Source organism: Electrona antarctica (assembly GCF_951216825.1).
Source record: "Electrona antarctica genome assembly, chromosome: 22".
NCBI lineage: Eukaryota > Metazoa > Chordata > Actinopteri > Myctophiformes > Myctophidae > Electrona > Electrona antarctica.
This window is the reverse complement of record NC_136805.1, coordinates 18,146,312-18,166,513: the sequence shown is the minus strand read 5'-3', so window position 1 is coordinate 18,166,513 and position 20,202 is coordinate 18,146,312. Positions and strand designations below refer to the sequence as shown.

The 20,202-nt window shown below is 40.7% G+C and overlaps 3 protein-coding genes across 3 annotated transcripts; 2 read left to right on the top strand and 1 right to left on the bottom strand.

The window, feature by feature from the left end:
- Nucleotides 1-208: 208 nt before the first annotated feature.
- Nucleotides 209-6,215, top strand: prr15lb (proline rich 15 like b). Its single transcript, XM_079492751.1, has 2 exons — nucleotides 209-323; nucleotides 5,706-6,215. The coding sequence occupies exon 2, from the start codon at nucleotides 5,733-5,735 to the stop codon at nucleotides 6,066-6,068; it is 336 nt and encodes a 111-aa protein (XP_079348877.1). The 5' UTR covers nucleotides 209-323; nucleotides 5,706-5,732; the 3' UTR covers nucleotides 6,069-6,215.
- A 1,923-nt stretch (nucleotides 6,216-8,138) lies between these two features.
- On the bottom strand, nucleotides 8,139-12,320 carry pnpo (pyridoxamine 5'-phosphate oxidase). Its single transcript, XM_079492453.1, has 7 exons — nucleotides 11,990-12,320; nucleotides 11,002-11,126; nucleotides 10,824-10,923; nucleotides 10,628-10,681; nucleotides 10,306-10,434; nucleotides 9,486-9,556; nucleotides 8,139-9,364 (listed from the first exon to the last, which is right to left on the bottom strand). Exons 1-7 carry the CDS (start codon nucleotides 12,170-12,172, stop codon nucleotides 9,199-9,201), a joined length of 828 nt encoding a protein of 275 aa, XP_079348579.1. The 5' UTR covers nucleotides 12,173-12,320; the 3' UTR covers nucleotides 8,139-9,198.
- A 124-nt stretch (nucleotides 12,321-12,444) lies between these two features.
- mrpl10 (mitochondrial ribosomal protein L10) lies at nucleotides 12,445-20,184 on the top strand. Its single transcript, XM_079492454.1, has 5 exons — nucleotides 12,445-12,544; nucleotides 13,227-13,396; nucleotides 13,559-13,723; nucleotides 16,578-16,722; nucleotides 19,172-20,184. The coding sequence occupies exons 1-5, from the start codon at nucleotides 12,505-12,507 to the stop codon at nucleotides 19,411-19,413; spliced, it is 762 nt and encodes a 253-aa protein (XP_079348580.1). The 5' UTR covers nucleotides 12,445-12,504; the 3' UTR covers nucleotides 19,414-20,184.
- Nucleotides 20,185-20,202: the final 18 nt, after the last annotated feature.

Below are 20,202 nucleotides of genomic sequence, written 5' to 3'. Positions count from 1 at the left end.
ATTTACTCACTTAGGCACTTTAGCTGGGCAGGCTTTAGGCGTGTGTTTGAGGAGGGTGTGTGCTTTGGTGAGGGAACGAGCACAGAAGGACAAAGAGAGAGAGAGAGAGAGAGAGAGGAGAGGGAGGGAGATGCTGCACCTGTGCCTGCTCACCTGATTGTCAATTCAAGAGGGACTTCAAAAGATCAAAAAAGAGAGACAAAGAAGAAGAAAATAAAGATAGAAAGTGCGTGAGAGGAACGACCGAGTTTAACATGAAGGGATGTTTTCATATCTGAAAGCATCTCCCTGAACTGTGTCCACGCCAGCTCTTCAACATCTAGGTAAGAAACCGCCTTTGTTCCTCTCATGGCTTTTCTATTTCCATAATTGTATACCATGTTCAAGTTGGAGTTTCTTAATCAAAGTTACATACTGTTTTTGAGTTGGTGCTGGTGTTTTTTATTTATTTAATTTGTACATGTTTTTCCTGTGATTTAATTAAAGTGTGATACAAGCTAAAACTTCCATGCAGGATGTAATCAGAAAGTAGCAGAAGAACATTTCACCTGAACTGAACTTTTCAGTCCAACTGGAAATGTCTGGCCAGCACGGTGCTATTGTTATAAAGTTAAGTCCTATTATGAGCAAATGTCCAAGTGTTGTTGAGTAACCCAAGGCCATTTGTAAACTGCACATTAGTTCTAAATGTGGTACTAATGACAAATACTATAGCAAGTTATAGAAACCTCTGGACAGGTGGATTGATGCAAATGATCAAATCTATTACCAAGCCCTATAGGTTCAGTTATATAATTAATGAACACTTAATATCACGAGAGTGTATCAGAGGGACACGAAGGACCTTAAACAACTCAGTCAACCTTGCAGTTACGGGTCAGCAGTGGACCTGGCACAGGAGATGAAACCCAAGACTCTAGAAAACTCCAGCTCAATAATCAGGATAGCACAGGTCCAGGTGCCCTTGGATCCTCCTTTCTCAAGCTCGAACATTGTTCCGTTGAAAAAGGCTTTGCACTTGGTTAGTGATTTCCAAATATAAGCACAGTGTTCCTTCCCTGCTGTGATCTTTGGGGCTTTGCAGACCGGCTCACCCACACATAATAGAACACATAGTAACTTATTAAATAGAGCTATGAGAGGGCCTCCTTTATGTCAACAGGACTCTTTGTCTCAAAGGTCAAATCTAAGTCAAACACAACTTTCTAAAAAGCAATTCAAGTATGTACTGTAATGCAATTGTTTCCTTATTGACTCTGATGTGAAAGTGATCTACTGTAACAAACTCAAATATTTTGATATTGAGAACATGCTTGATGTCAGGATGCGATTACTGTTGAGACATAAACACTAAAGACCTCGCTCCAGCAAAAGAGATACAGTTTGATTCAAACTGAAACGACACTGGCCACATGATTTATTACAGATAAATTGTGAAAATCTGACGCCTGATGGGCACTATCACTGTGAATGATGCTGCTGCTAGGGAACAGGTGTAAACAGTTTGATCTGACATGGGATGGTAACTGCCGCCTTCAGGGATGCCAGACCCCATAAAAGCTAATCTTAATCAGCAATGCTATCTGTTTCCTGGTTGTCTGCACACAACTAGGCCAGAAATACGTAATTAAGCAACATTGAGCCCAGAGAAGTAAAGCCCCCTGGCAATTATATACCGGTAAGTGATATGGCACAAAGACAAAGACAAAGGTCACTTTTATGAAATTGTACTTTTACCTCCTCCATAAGGAAATAGCAGTGTTACATTTTTGTCAAGCAATGAAGAATATGTTGTGATGTTTATGCCATGATGCCCTAAATGTGTACAGCACTTGCCCGGTGTCTCATGTTAAATGACAGATAAGACTGAGATATGGGTTTCAACAAAGTTGAGTATATTTGCATAAAGTGTGACAGAACTTTATGCAACACAATCTTTATTCCCTAGTTCATCCTGTAAAATAAGAGATCATGAGGGTTACTGAAGAACTCAAAAATGTTATTGAATTCAGTTAAGACTATTCTTGACCCAAGGAATTCTCGACCCAAAGAATTCTTAGTCGACTAATAGTCATAGGAACTGAACTTATCGATTAGTACAAATCTGTAAAACTGAGTTTTCTACTGTACATACAATCATGCAGAGACCAGCCTTTTCAGGTTGGTGAGGCTGAGAAATTATCATTCTAATGTTGATTTCACAATGTCTATTGGTCTATAGTCTGGTAGAATAAAAAATAAATATCTAGAATTTACAACAGATATACATACACTGCTCATAATTATTCCAAAAATAAATACATCTAACAAAGCCTCGGTCACCAATCTGTGAACCCATCTGCAAAACAAAGGGAAAACAGCACCTGTCTCGAGAGACTAACTAAAACCAAACCGATGTATTAATCATTAATCAACTATGAGGGAAAGCGGTAAATCTAGATAACATTTATCATGGATATAAGAGTTTTCCTTTCTTTGATGTTATGGTTATAGGTTATCATATCAGTGTAGTGTGTAATAGTAGTTCCCACGTCATCCATTTGAACTATGAACGGTTGCGATGATGACAAAAGAGACTTTGTATTGCTTTACCACATCATACAATTTGGCGTAGGCCAAATTGTATGATGTGGTAAGATATGGGTTTCAACATAGTGGTGTATATTTGCATAAAGTGGGACTGCACTTTATGCAACACAATCTTTATTCTCATACAGTAGTTCATCATGTAAACTAAGAGACCATGATGAGGGTCACTGGAAAGCAGTGTAGTGTACTGTATATATGATAGTGGTGTAAAGCAGTATAGTGTACTGTATATATATGATAGTGGTGTAAAGCAGTGTAGTGTACTGTATATATGATAGTGGTGTAAAGCAGTGTAGTGTACTGTATATATGATAGTGGTGTAAAGCAGTATAGTGTACTGTATATATATGATAGTGGTGTAAAGCAGTGTAGTGTACTGTATATATGATAGTGGTGTAAAGCTGTATAGTGTACTGTATATATATGATAGTGGTGTAAAGCAGTGTAGTGTACTGTATATATGATAGTGGTGTAAAGCAGTGTAGTGTACTGTATATATATGATAGTGGTGTAAAGCAGTGTAGTGTACTGTATATATATGATAGTGGTGTAAAGCTGTGTAGTGTACTGTATATATATGATAGTGGTGTAAAGCAGTGTAGTGTACTGTATATATGATAGTGGTGTAAAGCAGTGTAGTGTACTGTATATATATGATAGTGGTGTAAAGCAGTGTAGTGTACTGTATATATGATAGTGGTGTAAAGCAGTGTAGTGTACTGTATATATGATAGTGGTGTAAAGCAGTGTAGTGTACTGTATATATGATAGTGGTGTAAAGCAGTGTAGTGTACTGTATATATGATAGTGGTGTAAAGCTGTGTAGTGTACTGTATATATGATAGTGGTGTAAAGCAGTGTAGTGTACTGTATATATGATAGTGGTGTAAAGCTGTGTAGTGTACTGTATATATGATAGTGGTGTAAAGCAGTGTAGTGTACTGTATATATGATAGTAGTGTAAAGCTGTGTAGTGTACTGTATATATGATAGTGGTGTAAAGCTGTGTAGTGTAATGTATATATGATAGTGGTGTAAAGCAGTGTAGTGTACTGTATATATGATAGTGGTGTAAAGTTGTGTAGTGTACTGTATGATAGTGGTGTAAAGCTGTGTAGTGTACTGTATATATGATAGTATGATAGAAAGCAGTGTAGTGTACTGTATATATGATAGTTGTGTAAATAAGTAGTTCCCACATAATCAATTTTAACGATGAAGCATTCGCCTTGGTGATGATGACACATGGGAACATGATAAGCATGGCTTTTTATTGCTTCACCGCATCATCCAACACACCATAAAACATGCTCTTCTCTTAAAAGGATCCCTGTCTAATAAGACTGAATGAATGCCTTAATACATTATACTTGCCCTCTATAACTAAACTTTGAAATTAAAAACACTTTAAATATTGTATTCATTTTAGAAATAGCACATCTTTCACTCAACAGGGGCCGCTCCCATCGCCAGTTGGTGATGTCATATATGTCCATGTGTGGTCCAGCCTATGGAATTCATGGAATGCATGTGCTAATAAAAAACAACTTAATATTTCTTGAGGTTAATATGAGCATCAAAGCAATATTTTAAATATGTTTTATTAACACATTTTATTAGCACATTCCATTGGGCTGGATCACACATATGACATGCGTTTTTAATTTCTAATTTTAGTTATAGAGGGCAAGTATAATATATTAAGGCAGATAAGTCTTATTAGCCAGGGATCCTTTTAAATTAGGTACTTAAAAGTTAATATAGACAACTAGTGCCAGTAATATGCAAGTAGATTGCAATAATAGTTTATTTTTTTTAATAAATAATGATTCTAGTATTTCCTGTTTATGACTGCACACACACTATAGTGCAGAAAATGTCACCGTGACATCTTGATCCCATTACCATTTCATAAGCAAAAGATCTGAGCTGAAAGGTTGCCAGGTGACTGTGCAATAAGCCCCCTGTGCAGACAATGAGGACTAAGCCCCGCAGGAGCAGGGATCAATGTGCGCACTCTCTACCTGTGTTGTCTATAATATACCCAGAAGTTTGCGGTGGTTGGATTCACATGAAAGACATAAACCAGTGGCATGTGGTTGTTTTGTATAATGCCAACAATAGCATCCGCTCTGCCAAGCTTTTATTATATAACAAGCGGCCTCGTGACAACAGATTAGCTCCTCATCAACTGAAAGGGCTTCTTTTCTCTGACATGGTATCAGATCTCATGGCATGGACAGACGATAGTCTTTACATGTTCATTAATTTATCAGCTGAGAGCAGGTGTCAGGTGTCTCTCTCCATTCGGTTACACTCGCTAATCACCGAGATGTGCAGCAGATGACAAGAGGTCATCCATGGATGTCGTCTGGTTTGTAAGGCAGGTTGTGTCATTTTGACACAACCTATAGAGAATAAAGCCAAATGTATACTTTGCCGTACGATATTGTTAGTCACTGACTGATTTTTTAAATGTTAAATTGTTGTGTAATCACCGTCAGCAATATCCTTTTGTGCTTGACCTGTTTTAAACCTGCTTTTAACCTATGATTGATTATGTTTTAACCATGTAGCTATAGCAGCACTCTGGAATCCCTGTGAATGGAAAGTGCAATACAAATAAAATGTATTATTATTATTACTACTACTACTAAGGCTTAACTCGACGTCTTTGCTTTGTAAGGCATGTTAATAATAGGAGTGTATTACATTGTAACAATAATTCTGCATCACATGATTTACTGTAATACAGGTTATGTTGGTATCAATTGCAATGGATAATAATAATAATAATAATAAGACCATAGATGTAACGACAAAATTCATTAAGCATGAACCAAGTTGGTTCAAGTTACATCTGGCATTAAGATCCCGATACAGATATGGTACCAAAAGATATGTCAATATTTGTCTGGAATGAGCTTCAAGCCTGCAGGCTAGTACGTACATAAACAAAGACAATAACAATCACATATTTCCAAACAAACATTCTTACAAACTTCTTGTGTATATTTGCTCTTGGCAATCTCAATGTCTTTCTGTATTACCGCATTTACCAGTATGATTTTAAGGCTTAAGTGATAATGACATAGTATGCACCCTGTACTCTGCAGGTCAGTCTCCCAGTCTCTGTCTGTGCCATGGCTGAACCTAGCTGGTGGAAGCTGACCTTCATGCGCAAGAAGAAGAGCGAGGCCAAGGTTCTGTATGAGATCCCAGCCGAGTATGGCAGCAACACTGGGAATAAGGAGCTCGCCAGCAACGGCCCACCTCCATGCATAGACCCAATGGACAGCCAGTTCAATGCCAGACTGGAGAAGATTGTGGATAAGTCTGCCACCAAAGGCCGCCACGTCAAGGTGTCCCACTCTGGCCGCTTCAAAGAGAAGAAGAAGGTCCGTGCCACGCTGGCCGAGAACCCAAACCTCTTCCCTGAGCATAGTCTCACCGACGAGAACCATAAAAACAACAAATAAGCCAAGTGTAAAAAGCTATTATTCTTTGTGTGATACCGTCATACAGTGAAGAATAAATGAAGCTTTTATGGTCTATAAATACATACCAATTTTCTGTGTGCGTACGCACGCACACTTGTGAGCGCACACACACACACACACACACACACACACACACACACACACACACACACACACACACACACACACACACACACACACACACACACACACACACACACACACACACACACACACACACACACACACACACACACACACGTGTCATATGTCAGTGTCACAATCATAAAAGTATATACAATACAGTAAGAGGGCTAAAAAGAAAATACACAAGCACAGCCAAACTGGCACTAAATCTGCAAACGTGCAACTTGGATAAACACTTGTTACCAGGTACCACACCCAGGTAGATACTGTAACCAATGGAGTCTCACACTATACAAACAAACAGCTGCTATCAGCAAAGAGACCATAGAAACATTACCTACTGCACAGTAAAGGTAGGGAATGCATGCAAGGCACTGGGGCATAGCACTGGGGCCATTTTGCATCGCTGTTTGAGGAGTCTCGCTTAAAAATGAGATGTCCACTGTTTAAAGAAAAGCTGTGCCTATTTTTACAAAATAACGGGATAGGAGAATGAAACTCTGTTTTGTCATTTAAGTTACTTGCTATACCACATTTGCCTACCATTTAAACATGTTGTGGATGGAATCATCGGTTTTAGAATTACAGTTAAATTAAAAAAATGTTTTTGCTAAAATTGATGTATAGCATTTTATAATGAAAATGTGCTTTTTTAATGTCCAGGACAGAGAAATGTCAGACACACATCACATACAAGTGCAAGCAAATTACAGGGGAGATTTGTAGATCAAGGAAATTAAAGTGTGTTGTGTGATGACTGTTTATAAAATGTAAAAAAGTATCAATGTATAACTAAATCATTTCATTTATACTATGAAAGATAACTTTCAGAAATCCTAACTTGAAAATAGTACTTTGTTTTTAATAAATGTGTTAATGTGTTGGTACGAAGGAAACCTAGTTGCTTTTTTCTGTAAAATGTAAAATCTCAAAATGGGCTTCACCACCACCTAAGCCCTAGGGCCTATATACAGTACGCAAATTTTGTTTATGTAGATGACCATTTAAAAAATCGGCTTGTGATTGGTTGTCAGTGGGGTAGGGAGCGCTCTGGTGTGTCACCAATAGAAACAATATTAGCATACAGTACTTCAATGTACAATTGAACAACAATAACCAATGTACAAGCTCACAACGCATCAAATCAAGACACATTATGAGCTTGTAGATCAGCTATTTTAGCTACTTTTGACTCACTTCGCACAAAATGGGGATGCCAGGGTTAATGGGGTTAACATGAAGGACTGTGGGGCTTACCTTACTTTGAGTGGATATTACTTTAGATGGAATTCTAGCCAAGCCGAGGATGTTACTTTATCTGAGCTCAAGTTGTGTGATGTCTGAGGTTGTGTTGGCATGGTGATGGTAAGGGGAGACCAGCGTGAGATGGACCAATACTAGGTTCTACATTACATTAGATTAGAATATGAATGAGACATTCCGCATCATGTGACTCCAGGTGTGGGACCGTTCCATTCCAATTGGTATTAAAGTGTCTTTTGTTCAGTCAATTCCAGAGGTTTTCAAACTGTGAGGCGGGCCTCCCCGGGACAGGGGCTGGACAAAGATGATTTGGTATTAGCTATAAATAAAGAAAAGGTTTGGCCAAATCCACCATGCAATGTTCATGTAGCCATGTGGTGTTTTTTTGGCATGCAGCCTACAATAAATACATTTTTAATATGGTTTAATTATGTAAGAGATTCTCAGTGGGTAAAGCTCAAAGCAGCAATGATAGAAATAGTAATGCCATATTAATGTGGGTGGGGGGGTAGAACTCTGAGCTCTGTAGAGAGGTCCACCTCTCTACAGAGCTTTGAAAAGATCTATTCCTTGAGTCTAGAAGGTATTTTGCCCTCATCTACAGGCCATCAGGTGTTGCACTACTGACATCTACTGGCAAGAAGGGAACCTAGTCTTGACTTAGAAATATAAATTTATTATTGAGACATTATCACATTTGACAAGTGCCACTGAAAATTGAACAAATCCAATTTCCTTCAATCAGTGGACTAAAAAAAAAAACATAACATCATCCACATTCATTCATTAAACTGCATTGTACACTGAAGAGGCACAAATAACACCAGCTCTTTTAATCTCTCTGTTAAAAGGCAGTTGGATGCACGCCGTTGCATGGACATAGATTTAAGAGTGAGCTAGGGTTTTAGCCAGGTTTAGGATTAGGACTATGTGAACAATAAAGAGAAAAATCAGGCCACTTAAATAATAAATACACATCTTGAAATGCAAGGCTATTCAACTACTACAGTATATTATGCTGAATGCACGATTGAAAAAAGGAACTGTGCTTTTCATGGCATCAGACACAGCTTCCAGAGGTCAACAGCATTACTGATTCTACTGTCAATAATTTATCTGACAGCAAGTGGATAGACTTGCTGGCAGACACTGCTGCACCTGTGGCAGACAGTGCATGTCACATATTATGGATTTTGTGCATATTCATATACAACAGAAAGTTGCTGGTTCCTATATAGTACAAGTTAGGTTGTATCACCACTACCATTACCCATGGTTACCATGGAAACAAACACAGGAATCCTGCAATACATCTGTTTGGTTGACAAAAACATCACATTTGACTAGTTATACGCTAAATCCCATATATCTCTAGAGGCCTATTCATACTCCAGTTTTAGGTGATGGTGGTAAGCGACTCGCTCACCTAAACACATCTCTCTGTTTTTACGAATCACTGTTTCAGTGGTCACCTTATCACCTAAAACTGAAGTATGAATAGGCCTTAAGTCAACATCAAGGTGATTCACACACACACACACACACACACACACCTCTGCGGAAGTGTTACAAGTTACAATGCTGGACTAATTTGAATAAATAAAACATGTAAATATAATATATTACATCTGCAGTGGTTGGAGGTGGTCTCCGTACTCTTCCATTGAGACATTTAAACCCTCGCCTTTTTATTTGTATTACTTACAGACTGAAGCTTTAATCAAGGGGAGAGTCGCTGGTATACCCAGCCACCCTCTGCAGGGTGCTTAAAGTCTTCCTGCATCAACTCTCCATTCTTGGGCTTTGTGAAAACGATGCGGTCATGAAGCCTGTTGGTTTGACCCTGCCAAAACTCCATATAGTATGGCTTTAAAATATAGCCGCCCCTGTGCCAAAGGAATGCAAGGACACACAGACACTCAGTACATTATGTATACGTAAGTTGACTACATTAACGCATGACGGTGACGACTACTACCGGTACAATGAGCAGAATCTTGTACTCACCAATAATCAGGCATGGGCACATCTGTATCCTTGTACCGTTCCTCCAGTTCTGCATTTTTCTGTCTCAGGTACTGTGAGAAATAATTCTGTAAAATCACTCAAGCCAGTGCCACAGGCTTCCTTTCACAAAGACACATTTTAATTCCAGACATTTCCCTACATCTGTCACAGGGACACGTATAGTCTACATCAGTGGTTCCCAAACTGGGGGTAGGGACCTCCAGGGGGGTCCCTGAATTGGTGATTAGCTTATGCAACATTGTTTTATCACTCAACAGTAAACAAACCAACATACAGTATACAGGATATCTGCACATTTCTAAAGTGACAATTGAATGACTTAAGACTTTTTCAATATCAAATTGGCCAAATAAATAATACTTCAGAGGCAAACATTGTGAAAATAGCCAATGTACAAGCTCACAACGCCATGCAGTGTGGCGTTGTGAGCTTGCAGTTCAGCTATTTTCACAATATTTGTCTTTTGAACCAAGTCAAACTAATGTAAAACTACAATTCCAAGTGCTTGATAAATTGAACATGGTGGACCCTCTTGTAAACAAGTGTAATGTTTAATTGGGTCGTCCACTCACAGTTAACAGTCTTTGGTTTGTGCTTGAAATGTACTGTAATTCTGCAAACTGTTAATACATATCTCAATCAATCAATCAAAGGTGGGGGGTCCCCATTTCAAATATGATTATTTTGGTGGGTCGTGGCCTGAAAGGTTTGGGAACCCTTGGTCTACATCAGAATTCTGTGTGCTGGAAATTGCTAAATAAATAAATAAAAGAGATGATGTACTCGTTTTGGCTCTTACATCTCTGTTAGGAACCGCAGTGCTTTGTCTGCTGACGACAGCCCCAATCTGGCTACTCTTGGGCCGGGAGTGGAAATAATCACAGGAATTCTGGTATGGGATGCGCTCCACGTTGCCTTCGATGCGAATCTGTAGGCATACAAATTAAATGTACAGACCATATCAACCCAGTGGCCGTTTTGCTCTTATGTCGTACATGGGGAGTGGGTTCAATGGTGTCCGGACATAGCTATGTGTGACTAATGGAAATTCATTGACATTATCGTTAGCATGACATACATTGTAAAGATAGAATATGACGGGCCAGCACAGCTGTACCTACCTGTCTGTTCAAAGGTTCCCAGTAAAAGACAAGACATGCATAAGGGTTGCTCTCCTAGTGGACACAAAAGTTTGTTAAAAAAAACCTCTAAATGATAGAGAGAGAAAGCGAGAGAGAATGAGATAGATAGAGAGAAAGAGAGGGACAGACAGACAGACAGTTAAATACAGATAGACAGGATAAAGATGTTACTGACCAGCTCACCCCCCTTTCGACTCTCATAGTTGGTAAAGAAGCGGAAGCCTTCGTTGCTGTAACCTTTCAGCAGCACCATACGTGCAGAAGGAAGCCCGTCCCTTTAAAGAAATAAAATAATGCTGACACTGAAAATGAGAAAATAAGTGACATTCACTGGCAAAGCTGCTGGTACTAACTTAGTAGCTGTGGCAATGCACATGGCATTTGGCTCTCCAATTTCAGGGCACTGTGTGGCATGGTCAAACCAATCACCAAACTGCTTGATTGGGTCCAGGGAAGTGAGCTGATTCTCCTCAAAGCACTGTGAATTGAAATAATTACCAGATGAGTGCACAGAAACACACACAGATCATCACTGTGAAGAACGTAGTATCACCACAGACCATATCAGTCAATCTTATCTATAAATGCACCACGTCTCTGTGTACGTACGTACGTGCGACGTGCGTACGTCTGTAATCCACACAACTTGAGAACCGTTTGCCCCACCGACTTCAAATTTGACACACAGGTTCCACACCACCACAGGGAGTGCAGTGCCCGGTGTCGAGTCCGTCAGATAGCCGGTTGTCCAGTACCAGCACAAAAGCCTCATCCCGGGATCCGGACAATTGATCACTCCTGATCACCCCTAGATCTCCATATATGAAGCTGGCCTGTTCTGACATCACAGTGATGTTCTAACATCTGCATAGACTCCATATTTGGGCATGCCTGACAAATAACTCCATATATGGGTATAAAAGGGAGTAAGTGACACAGAGTCATAATAACGGGGTCATGCATTTCCAACTTGCATCGGTTACTTCCAAGTAAGCCAGTGCCCAACGTGAATGGGCACCTGCACCTCTCTAGTCAGTCAAATATGACGTTAGGGTAGGTTTCTGCTATTTATTTCTTCTCTGCTGGTTAGATGAGGCAGTGCAACTCCCATTCTTCTAGCAAGGCCGATATTACCTCAGGCTGCATGCATTTCATGCATTCAATGATCAATCATGTATCTACAGCCATTCATATACAAAGGGGAAACTTACTCAAGTCATTTGCAAGGATAGTGAACTAGACCAACAAGCTGCCCACTGGACGCAAGTGACCAAAGGTTAACTCATAGGGTTAACTGAGGATAGCATTGATAATGCAACAAAGTCGACTCAATATACTCACTTCCTCGTCTCCTTTGTATTTTTTCCTCATGCCACTGAGATCCATGGCTGTAGTATCACTCGTTGATGTTGTGCAAAACCGAAAATGGGAAATAATTTGACGACGAGCTGCCAAAGAAGCAGGATATGGTGGACTTCTCCTCAATATTTGATTCCTCAAAACACAACTGAGTGTGCGTCTCATGCTTGTTGTGCAACGTCACACACCAAATGATGTGCGACGTCACCGCGCTGCCTGGCCTGCCTTACGTAAAATATGACACAAAATGTGTTTTGTGCAATAACATAATACTACATGACGTATTGTAAATGTAATAATGTATATCATATTGTCACGTTTTAGTTTGGTTTGCGTATAAGAAGAATGCGTAGAAGAGGCACAACGATCTGATTCCGATCATCATCATCATTCCTTGGTAGAAATACACAGAAAGCGATTTAAGTCATCGATTATTAGAACAACGCGTCAACGATGACACCGGCACGCGTGGTCACGTGTTGTTCACCCTGACAAAGATGGCGGCGACCTTGTGTGGAAGACTGTTCCCTAAACAAGGTAAATATACGGTTTCATATGACATATTTTACATGTAGGCAAGTGATTAAAAAAAGTAAGATCCAGGTCATTTTATAGAACGATTGTATGTGTTGTCTGACTGTGCAAAATATGAGTTCACTTTACTAATAATTGCTATTTCTCTTAGATATCTGATTGCTCATGGTAAACAGATATGGCTTATGGCTACATGTACAAATCCATGTAAACAAGCTACTGTACTTACAATATCAAAGTAAAGCGAAACAATATTGTATCAGTTGGAGGAGGGTTTGTGTATTCTACCCATAGGTTTAACCACACGCATGCATGGGCATTTATTAGCTCCAGGGTCCATTCCATAACTCTTAATGCCTTTGCAAAGGCATTAGAGCTATGGACCAGAGCTAGGCATTTATTAGCCCGTCTCCGGACCCCCCGGGTTGAGCTCCTTTGGACCCCGTGGTAGGGGTCCAAAGGAGCTCAACCCGGGGGGTCCGGAGACGGGCTAGGCATTTATGTGCTTTGTGCTTGTGTTCTCAAAGCCATGACATCACCTGACTGATCCAGGGCATTATTCTCATTATAACACTTTGAGATGTTTTCCTTATCTGTGCGTTAAACGCAAGAAAATATACCAACAATGTCCTATAACCGCCAAATTGTAACTAAGACCTAAAATGTATGATTTCTCACTTTTTAGGATGGCTGCCACTAACACAGAGTGTGCGGCATGGGTCCAAGGCTGTGACTCGACACAAAAAGCCCATGCACATTTTAAAACAAAAGTTGATGGCTGTCACTCAATACATTCCCCCCAAACCACCTATTCCTCGGGGTGCTTATCCACCCAAAATCATAACAGTTAAAGAGGTAAGTAGTTTGAGATCTTCAGTTTCTTGTCGGTAGGTCAATCAGAGGCAGGCGGGGCGTTACCATGTCTATGTTTGAACGTAGAATTGATATACGCCTGAGCCACTCCCTCCCCTGTACAATTCTGTCTTCTCTACAAATTGACTTCTGTTCTGTCTGTAGGAAACTGGCCTGATGTTGATTTTAAAGAAGCAAGTAAAGACTGTATTTCAAGACTGCAAGATGATTGCTGTCATCCAAAATAATTCCATCAATTCTGAAGACATGTTAACACTCAAGCGCAGACTTCATAAACATGGAATCACCATCAAGTTCATCCCCAATGAGGTACAGTACATCTTTCTTGCCCATAGCTATTTAGAACATGGCATGCAAAAGCATTTTGTGACAAGTCACAGAGGTGGATAGACGCAGGTGTCCAATTCACTAGCCATTTGTACTTTTCACTAATCCACATTTAGCTTTTCACTAATGCACATTTTATCTGGGATTGGACAGAAAACAGGGGATTAATAACAGCAAGGCTAATAATGACCAACACTACTAATATTTTTGCTGTTGCCTGGTGTAACCTCTCTCTCTCTCAGGCACGCTCGCGCACACATTTCTACGTGGTTCCGCTTCCAACTAAGCAAATACGTTATCCTTAATGTAAAAAAGTTAAATGTTATTGTCTTTGGTGGAAAAAACAAATTTTGTACAGACACAAATTACTATTAATGATATTGAGAAAAGTTTCCTCTGTAAAATTCTTAGGAGTTTTAGTAGATGAGAAACTCTGGAGAAGCTGGAAAGAACACATCAATCTAGTTTCTAACAAAGTTTCTAGATCGCTTGGTGTCATCAGGAAAATTAGTGGTCTAGTGACTCTGCTTACTTTATATTACAGCTTTATTTACCCACATTTAACATATTGCAATATTGTCTGGGCCAGCACTTTTATGACTCATACCTCCACAGCATTTATCTACTCCAGAAGAGATTTGTTAGAACTGCTACTTTTTCAAAATTACTCGATTCAACCAAACTTTTCAAAACGACTCGACCACTCCATTCCCAAGCCTTTTAGTAATTATTGGCTCCCGCTTCGAATGGGATCAGTGTATTGAAACGGGGAAAATCAGGTGCAATCAGGCCTTTCAATAGACTGAGTAGACGTCTACCCGTCTACTCAGGTGCTCAGTAGGTTGATTCCTTCCTATTGTGTAGGTTGATCTGTGCAGTTTAATGCATCGCATGCAGCTACTGGAGCTCAGTAGGTGATCATTCCTTTCAATGCAGCCGTGGTGTCTACCGCGTCGAACATCGAACATGCACTGCTCCCGTGCTTGCGGTTATGTTTAGGTTAGGATTAGAGATAGGGATAGTAATTTCGGAACAAGGAACCTTCTGACTAACGACACGGCACCGCTCCAGTAGCTGCATGCGATGCATTAAACTGCACAGATCAACCTACACAATAGGAAGGAATCAACCTACTGAGCACCTGAGTAGACGGGTAGACGTCTACTCAGTCTATTGAAAGGCCTGATTGCACCTGATTTTCCCCGTTTCAATACACTGATCCCATTCGAAGCGGGTGTTATTGAGGAATGTCAATATTCCAGTAGATAATGAGGCAAAAACAATTAGGTCTAATCAAAAGGTTTATTTGAAGATAATACAAAAATGAGAATAAGTCCAAAAGTAAAGTACAACGATGAATCCAAAAAGAAAAGTACAAGAGTCGAAAAAGGATAGCTGTGCAAGCAGCCGATGAACCGTACTGCCGTAACTTTTCCAAGTTCTATTAGTCATCCTTTTCTCAGAACATTTGGGTACTGCCAAAAAGGTCGACTTGACATGACAAGTTATCATACTGAACAAAACATCATACCATACCCAACCAGTTCTGATCTTGAGGGAATATTCAGAATATGTGAGGTGTATTGCAACACTGTACTGGTTCAGATGGAAAACAACATGTCACACACAGGACACATGTCATGCAAAAGACACAGTGCTGGGACCACATGAATACACTCAGTCAGAGAACAGATTGAAGCATACATAGGTCAAAGGGTTAATAGAATATACATCTGTTTATATAGATGATACGCCTCTATATGTATAATTCCTATACATAATTACTTTCAAACAAATTCTCAAATACAACACTAGACAGGCATCCCCCCCCCCCCCATCCCTTTTATCATACTAGTCATGATCTAACCTGGGCAGCATTCCTTTTCGGGTTCATGATTTGGTCAGGAGCGGATGATATCTTACGTCATGTTGTAGTCATTGTTTTCTAGTCAGTGTTTTGTAGTCATCAGGCCGGAACCCTCAAACCAGAACTTTCTTTCCCTCAAACCAGAAGAATAATACCTTCCCAATAAAAGGGTGACTCGCTCTCTCGTAGCCTTCGATAAGAATAGAATTTCCCTGCGGGATAACAAAGGTATACAGACGCTAAATAGTCTCTGGAAAGCACACTCTTTAGAAACCCTTTTCCCCCTCAATGTATACGTTTATTTTCCGTTTTTACCTCCTTTATGATGAATTCCTGTTCTCTTTTCTTTTGCTATATAGAAGTGTCTATTTGTATGTCTCTTAATGTTTTGATGATTTGAACAAGGTGGACCCTCTTGTAAACAAGTGTAATGCTTTATTGGGTCGTCTACTCACAGTTAACAGTCTTTGTATTGAGTTGTGCTTGAAATGTACTGTAATTCTGCAAACTGTTAATAAATATTTCAATCAATCAAAGTGAAACTACGCTTTTATTGGGAAGGTATTATTCTTCCGGTTTGAGGGAGAGGAAGTTCTGGTTTGAGGGTTCCGGCCTGATGACTACAAAACAATAGCTAGAACATGACGTAAGATATTATCCGCTTCCGACTGGATCACACAAACATTTAGTAATCAGGCCAGGCTTTCCTCCGAGGTGGAAAGCCTGGTGACGCGTCATGGTCCGTTTTCTATTAAATACAGAGGTACTACACTCTGGGACAAATACTCAACTGGGTTACAACTAAGAACAAATTGAGGGTTGTTCTGATTGACCAAATCTCTTAATAATTGTGTTTTTTTTTTGTATTATCTCTTCTCTAATCAGGTCTTAGATTACCAAGTATTTTAATCATGTTGTAGATCTTTTATTTTTTTTAAATAAGTAAAATGTTCATTGTGTTCTTTTCAGGTAATGAGGTCGTTTCTCCAAAACGGCATATACTACAACTTGTTGCCTCTCTTCATCGGCCACACAGTGTTGATGGTCAGTAAAGAGCCAAAAGCAAAGGAACTGCTGCTGTCACTGAAAGGCAGCCCTCAGATGGTTCTACTAGGTATGTACTTTATGTCACAGAATCTCTACAGAATCCCCTACCACATGTGTGCATCTGTTACACTTTATTTTAACCACAATCAACCTGGCATCCTTATTTTGTAAAAACTAAAAAATCAACTCCTAAAAAAAAAAAAAAAAAGTTCAGAAACTTAGGTTTGTTCGATTATTTCTCCCCTCAATAACACCAATTGGTATTTTATATCATTCTCATTGATGGTTACCTTTACAACAAGGTTAATTTGTAAGGAACATGTGGGTATCGCTTATGTTGGTAGTGGTTTGTACCAGGGCTGGCTGACACCAAATAATGCTGCCACTCTTAGACTCCTTTTAGACGGCGACCATCTCCAGATAAAACGGCAAAGTCCCGTTGCGTTCTCAGTTTTTATTGACCCTTTACACGAGAACGCACACTTTATGAAAACGCTATAATATCGCTAGGTGGCGGTAACGGGCTGCCAAATAGACCAGTCACCCACGTTATGCACAAGAAGAAGAGCCATCTCCCCCTTTCACGCAACAGTTTCATTGTTCCCCGTGTCAATCACACTACAACACACACTACAAGTACACACTGCAACCCCCACTTTTCAATGACTTACATAGCTTGCTGTGTTAGGTGTTAGACTACGAGACCATTGTCCGCATTGGCCGTGAGTTCAAGCCTCAGAGCAGACAGTTTTTCGCGATTTTTGCGGTCACTTTATTTTCTCACATATTAAAAACGCTACCAGCTTAAAGTTAGGAATAAATAATACTGAGGTAAATGTGATGTTAATTAATAGGTTAATAGGGGAGGGGACTGGATTTTTATTCACAGGGAGGGTGATGGTGGTGACAGACAGCCCAGAGCATGCAGGCAGAGTGCGCCACGGGAATTGGTTATATATTTTATAATACATTAGGCTACATAAACGCTGCTGCCGCGGCTGCCACCTATCACAATTAAGGCATTTTATTTACATCATGGTTTTACATTCACCATCGCTGAGCGCTTTGTAGGCGAGGAGGTTGGCTTGTTCAGGAACTCCATTATATCATAATTATATGGCTCTGCATCAATGTAATAATATATGCGCTGCGAGCCAACGTGAGCCATGATGTCATAAGTTTTGCGGATTCACCGTTTTGCCTGTTTACACGGAGAAGGGATAAAACGGCGTTCTCAAAGATTTCCACTCTGGGAGGTGGTTTCACTTTGATGCGTTTTCACCTCCTGAGAACACCCTTCTCGTCTAAAAGGACCCCAGCAAACGATACTTTATTTTCCCGTTTCTTATGAACACCATCCTCGTCTAAAAGCCACCTTAGACTGCGTAACGAAACACCAGTTTCCACTTACCCTATTTTGGCAGTGTTGCTGCTTGGAGCACAACAAAGTTGCAGGACCCATGCTCAGGTGCCAGTCACGCCTTGACTGGCACACACACCCGCCAGCCAGCAGGTGTGTGCTGGCAGGTCGCCAGCACAGTCCTTTTTTGTGCTACTTGCAGTCATGGCCGGACGGCCAGTCTTGCCAAAACAAATATAGTTCATATCCGTAATTCATGGAACTCCATTGTTTAAGAAAATGTTAAGAATAAGTCGGAGAGTCTGTACTGTTGATTTGGTTAGCATAATTCATAATTGCATTGTAATGTTTCCTGGAACAATTTTAAGTCACAGATGGTTTTCATTGTCCATCCCTGTGCCTGCACATTGCCATTTTTACATTTTGAAAGCTCCTGCAATTGCTTCATAAAGTTGTTCCATGCAGGAAAAACTACAATGCCCAGGTTTGTTTTGCCCAAACCAAACAATACGCCTCTGGGACTTGTTTGAACTCTTTTATGGACAATAATAAAGTTCTATTGGGCACCCGCTGGCCAAAAGGTCCAGGTGCATGCTACTCATCGTAGCATGAGTATTAATGTATTAGTCATTACATGACTAGGCCTATGCCTGTTGGAAATGCATGCCCTCTGGTTAAGCTGTACCCGTCCGTATGTCTGTTCCCTTTTATGCCCATATGTGGGCATATTCGTCGGATCGGCGTTCCGTACACAGATGTATGTATGTTCATGAATCATTATTCACCATAATATTTTTGTAAATCTCTATGGGCTTTTTTGAGTGGAACTACAAAATGGCCACCACTGCTATATGCCCTATAACAGATATTACTATAGTTTCCACTCCCTATTCTAAAGTGAATCATCAGACCTTGAAGAACGTAGGCAAAAGGTTAGCTCACAATATCTTTAAAAAGAGCAAGAGCTGAGCACTGACTTTCTCAGCATGTCACAATAGGTGAACATTTGGTGAAAATAGCAGAGATTTGGTGCAAAGGGAAGAAAGAGAGCACCAACTAGACCCCCGGGGCTGCCGCCGGTCAACAAATTCTAAAGGGTTTAAGTGTGGATCAAGGTGTCACAGCGCCACTAATCTCCCCCATCCTGTCCCAACAGGAGCCTGTGTCGAGAACACGTTGCTGAGTGCAGAGGGGCTGCTGAGCTACTCCAGGCTGCCATCGGTCTCTGTGGTGCAGGGAGAGCTGGTGAGCGGCCTCACCATGCTCACCTCACGGACAGCCGCCCTGCTGCAGCGGCACCCGGCTCACCTGTCGGCCCTGCTGCAGCAGTACGTCAGACAGCAGAGCCCTGAGGCCGGCGGCGAGCAGGAAGCTCCCAAGGTGGAGGAGACGGTGTAGAGTTCCGGTCCTCCTTGGGAAGGTACCTGGAACTGTTGCCTAGGCAGCAACGTTGTGACGCAGAAGGAGGCCGAAGTTGAGACGTGCATTTGGAATTGTCTTCACCTTGTTTTGACACCAGTGCTGCTGTCCCAGCTGAATTGTCAAGATTTGAGTCAGTCTTGTGCATTTGTGTGGGACGGCTTAATCCAGTCAAAGTCTTTGTGTGCAGCCGACCGCATATAAGCACCTTGCTGGAACAACGATGGAGTCTGCAGACTTGACCTAATGCCCACTTTTATATCTGCTGTTCTTGCAACACTGTGTCTGTACACTGCAAGAACAGTAGCAGGGGTTGACCCCTGCCACTGTTGAGTTCTTGCAGTGTACAGTGTTGCAAGAACTCTAGTACCAACATTTCAGCGCCATTTGGGTCCTCAGTGGCATGCACAGATAGACACTAGGGGTGCTAGAGCACCCCCTGCCCTTTTGGCAATGTGCCCTTTCTTATTTTGTACAGTTACACTGTACAGTATGTGGACCATGGTAACATTGATCAATTCTTGATAAAAAAGCTTCTAATATATAATTTAGGCCCCACAATCTATAAATCTCACACTATTAAGGCAACCGGCCGGTTCCACGCGCTGCACAAAGTGCCCTTTTTTCCACTTGAGCACCTGCCCCTCTAAATGTCTGTGCACGCCACTGTGGGTCCTGCTTGTTCATGATTTTGTTTTATTTAAGAAAGTAACTGTCATATTACAAATAAATGATATCCTGGTTACTGTCGTTCCATCACACAACGTT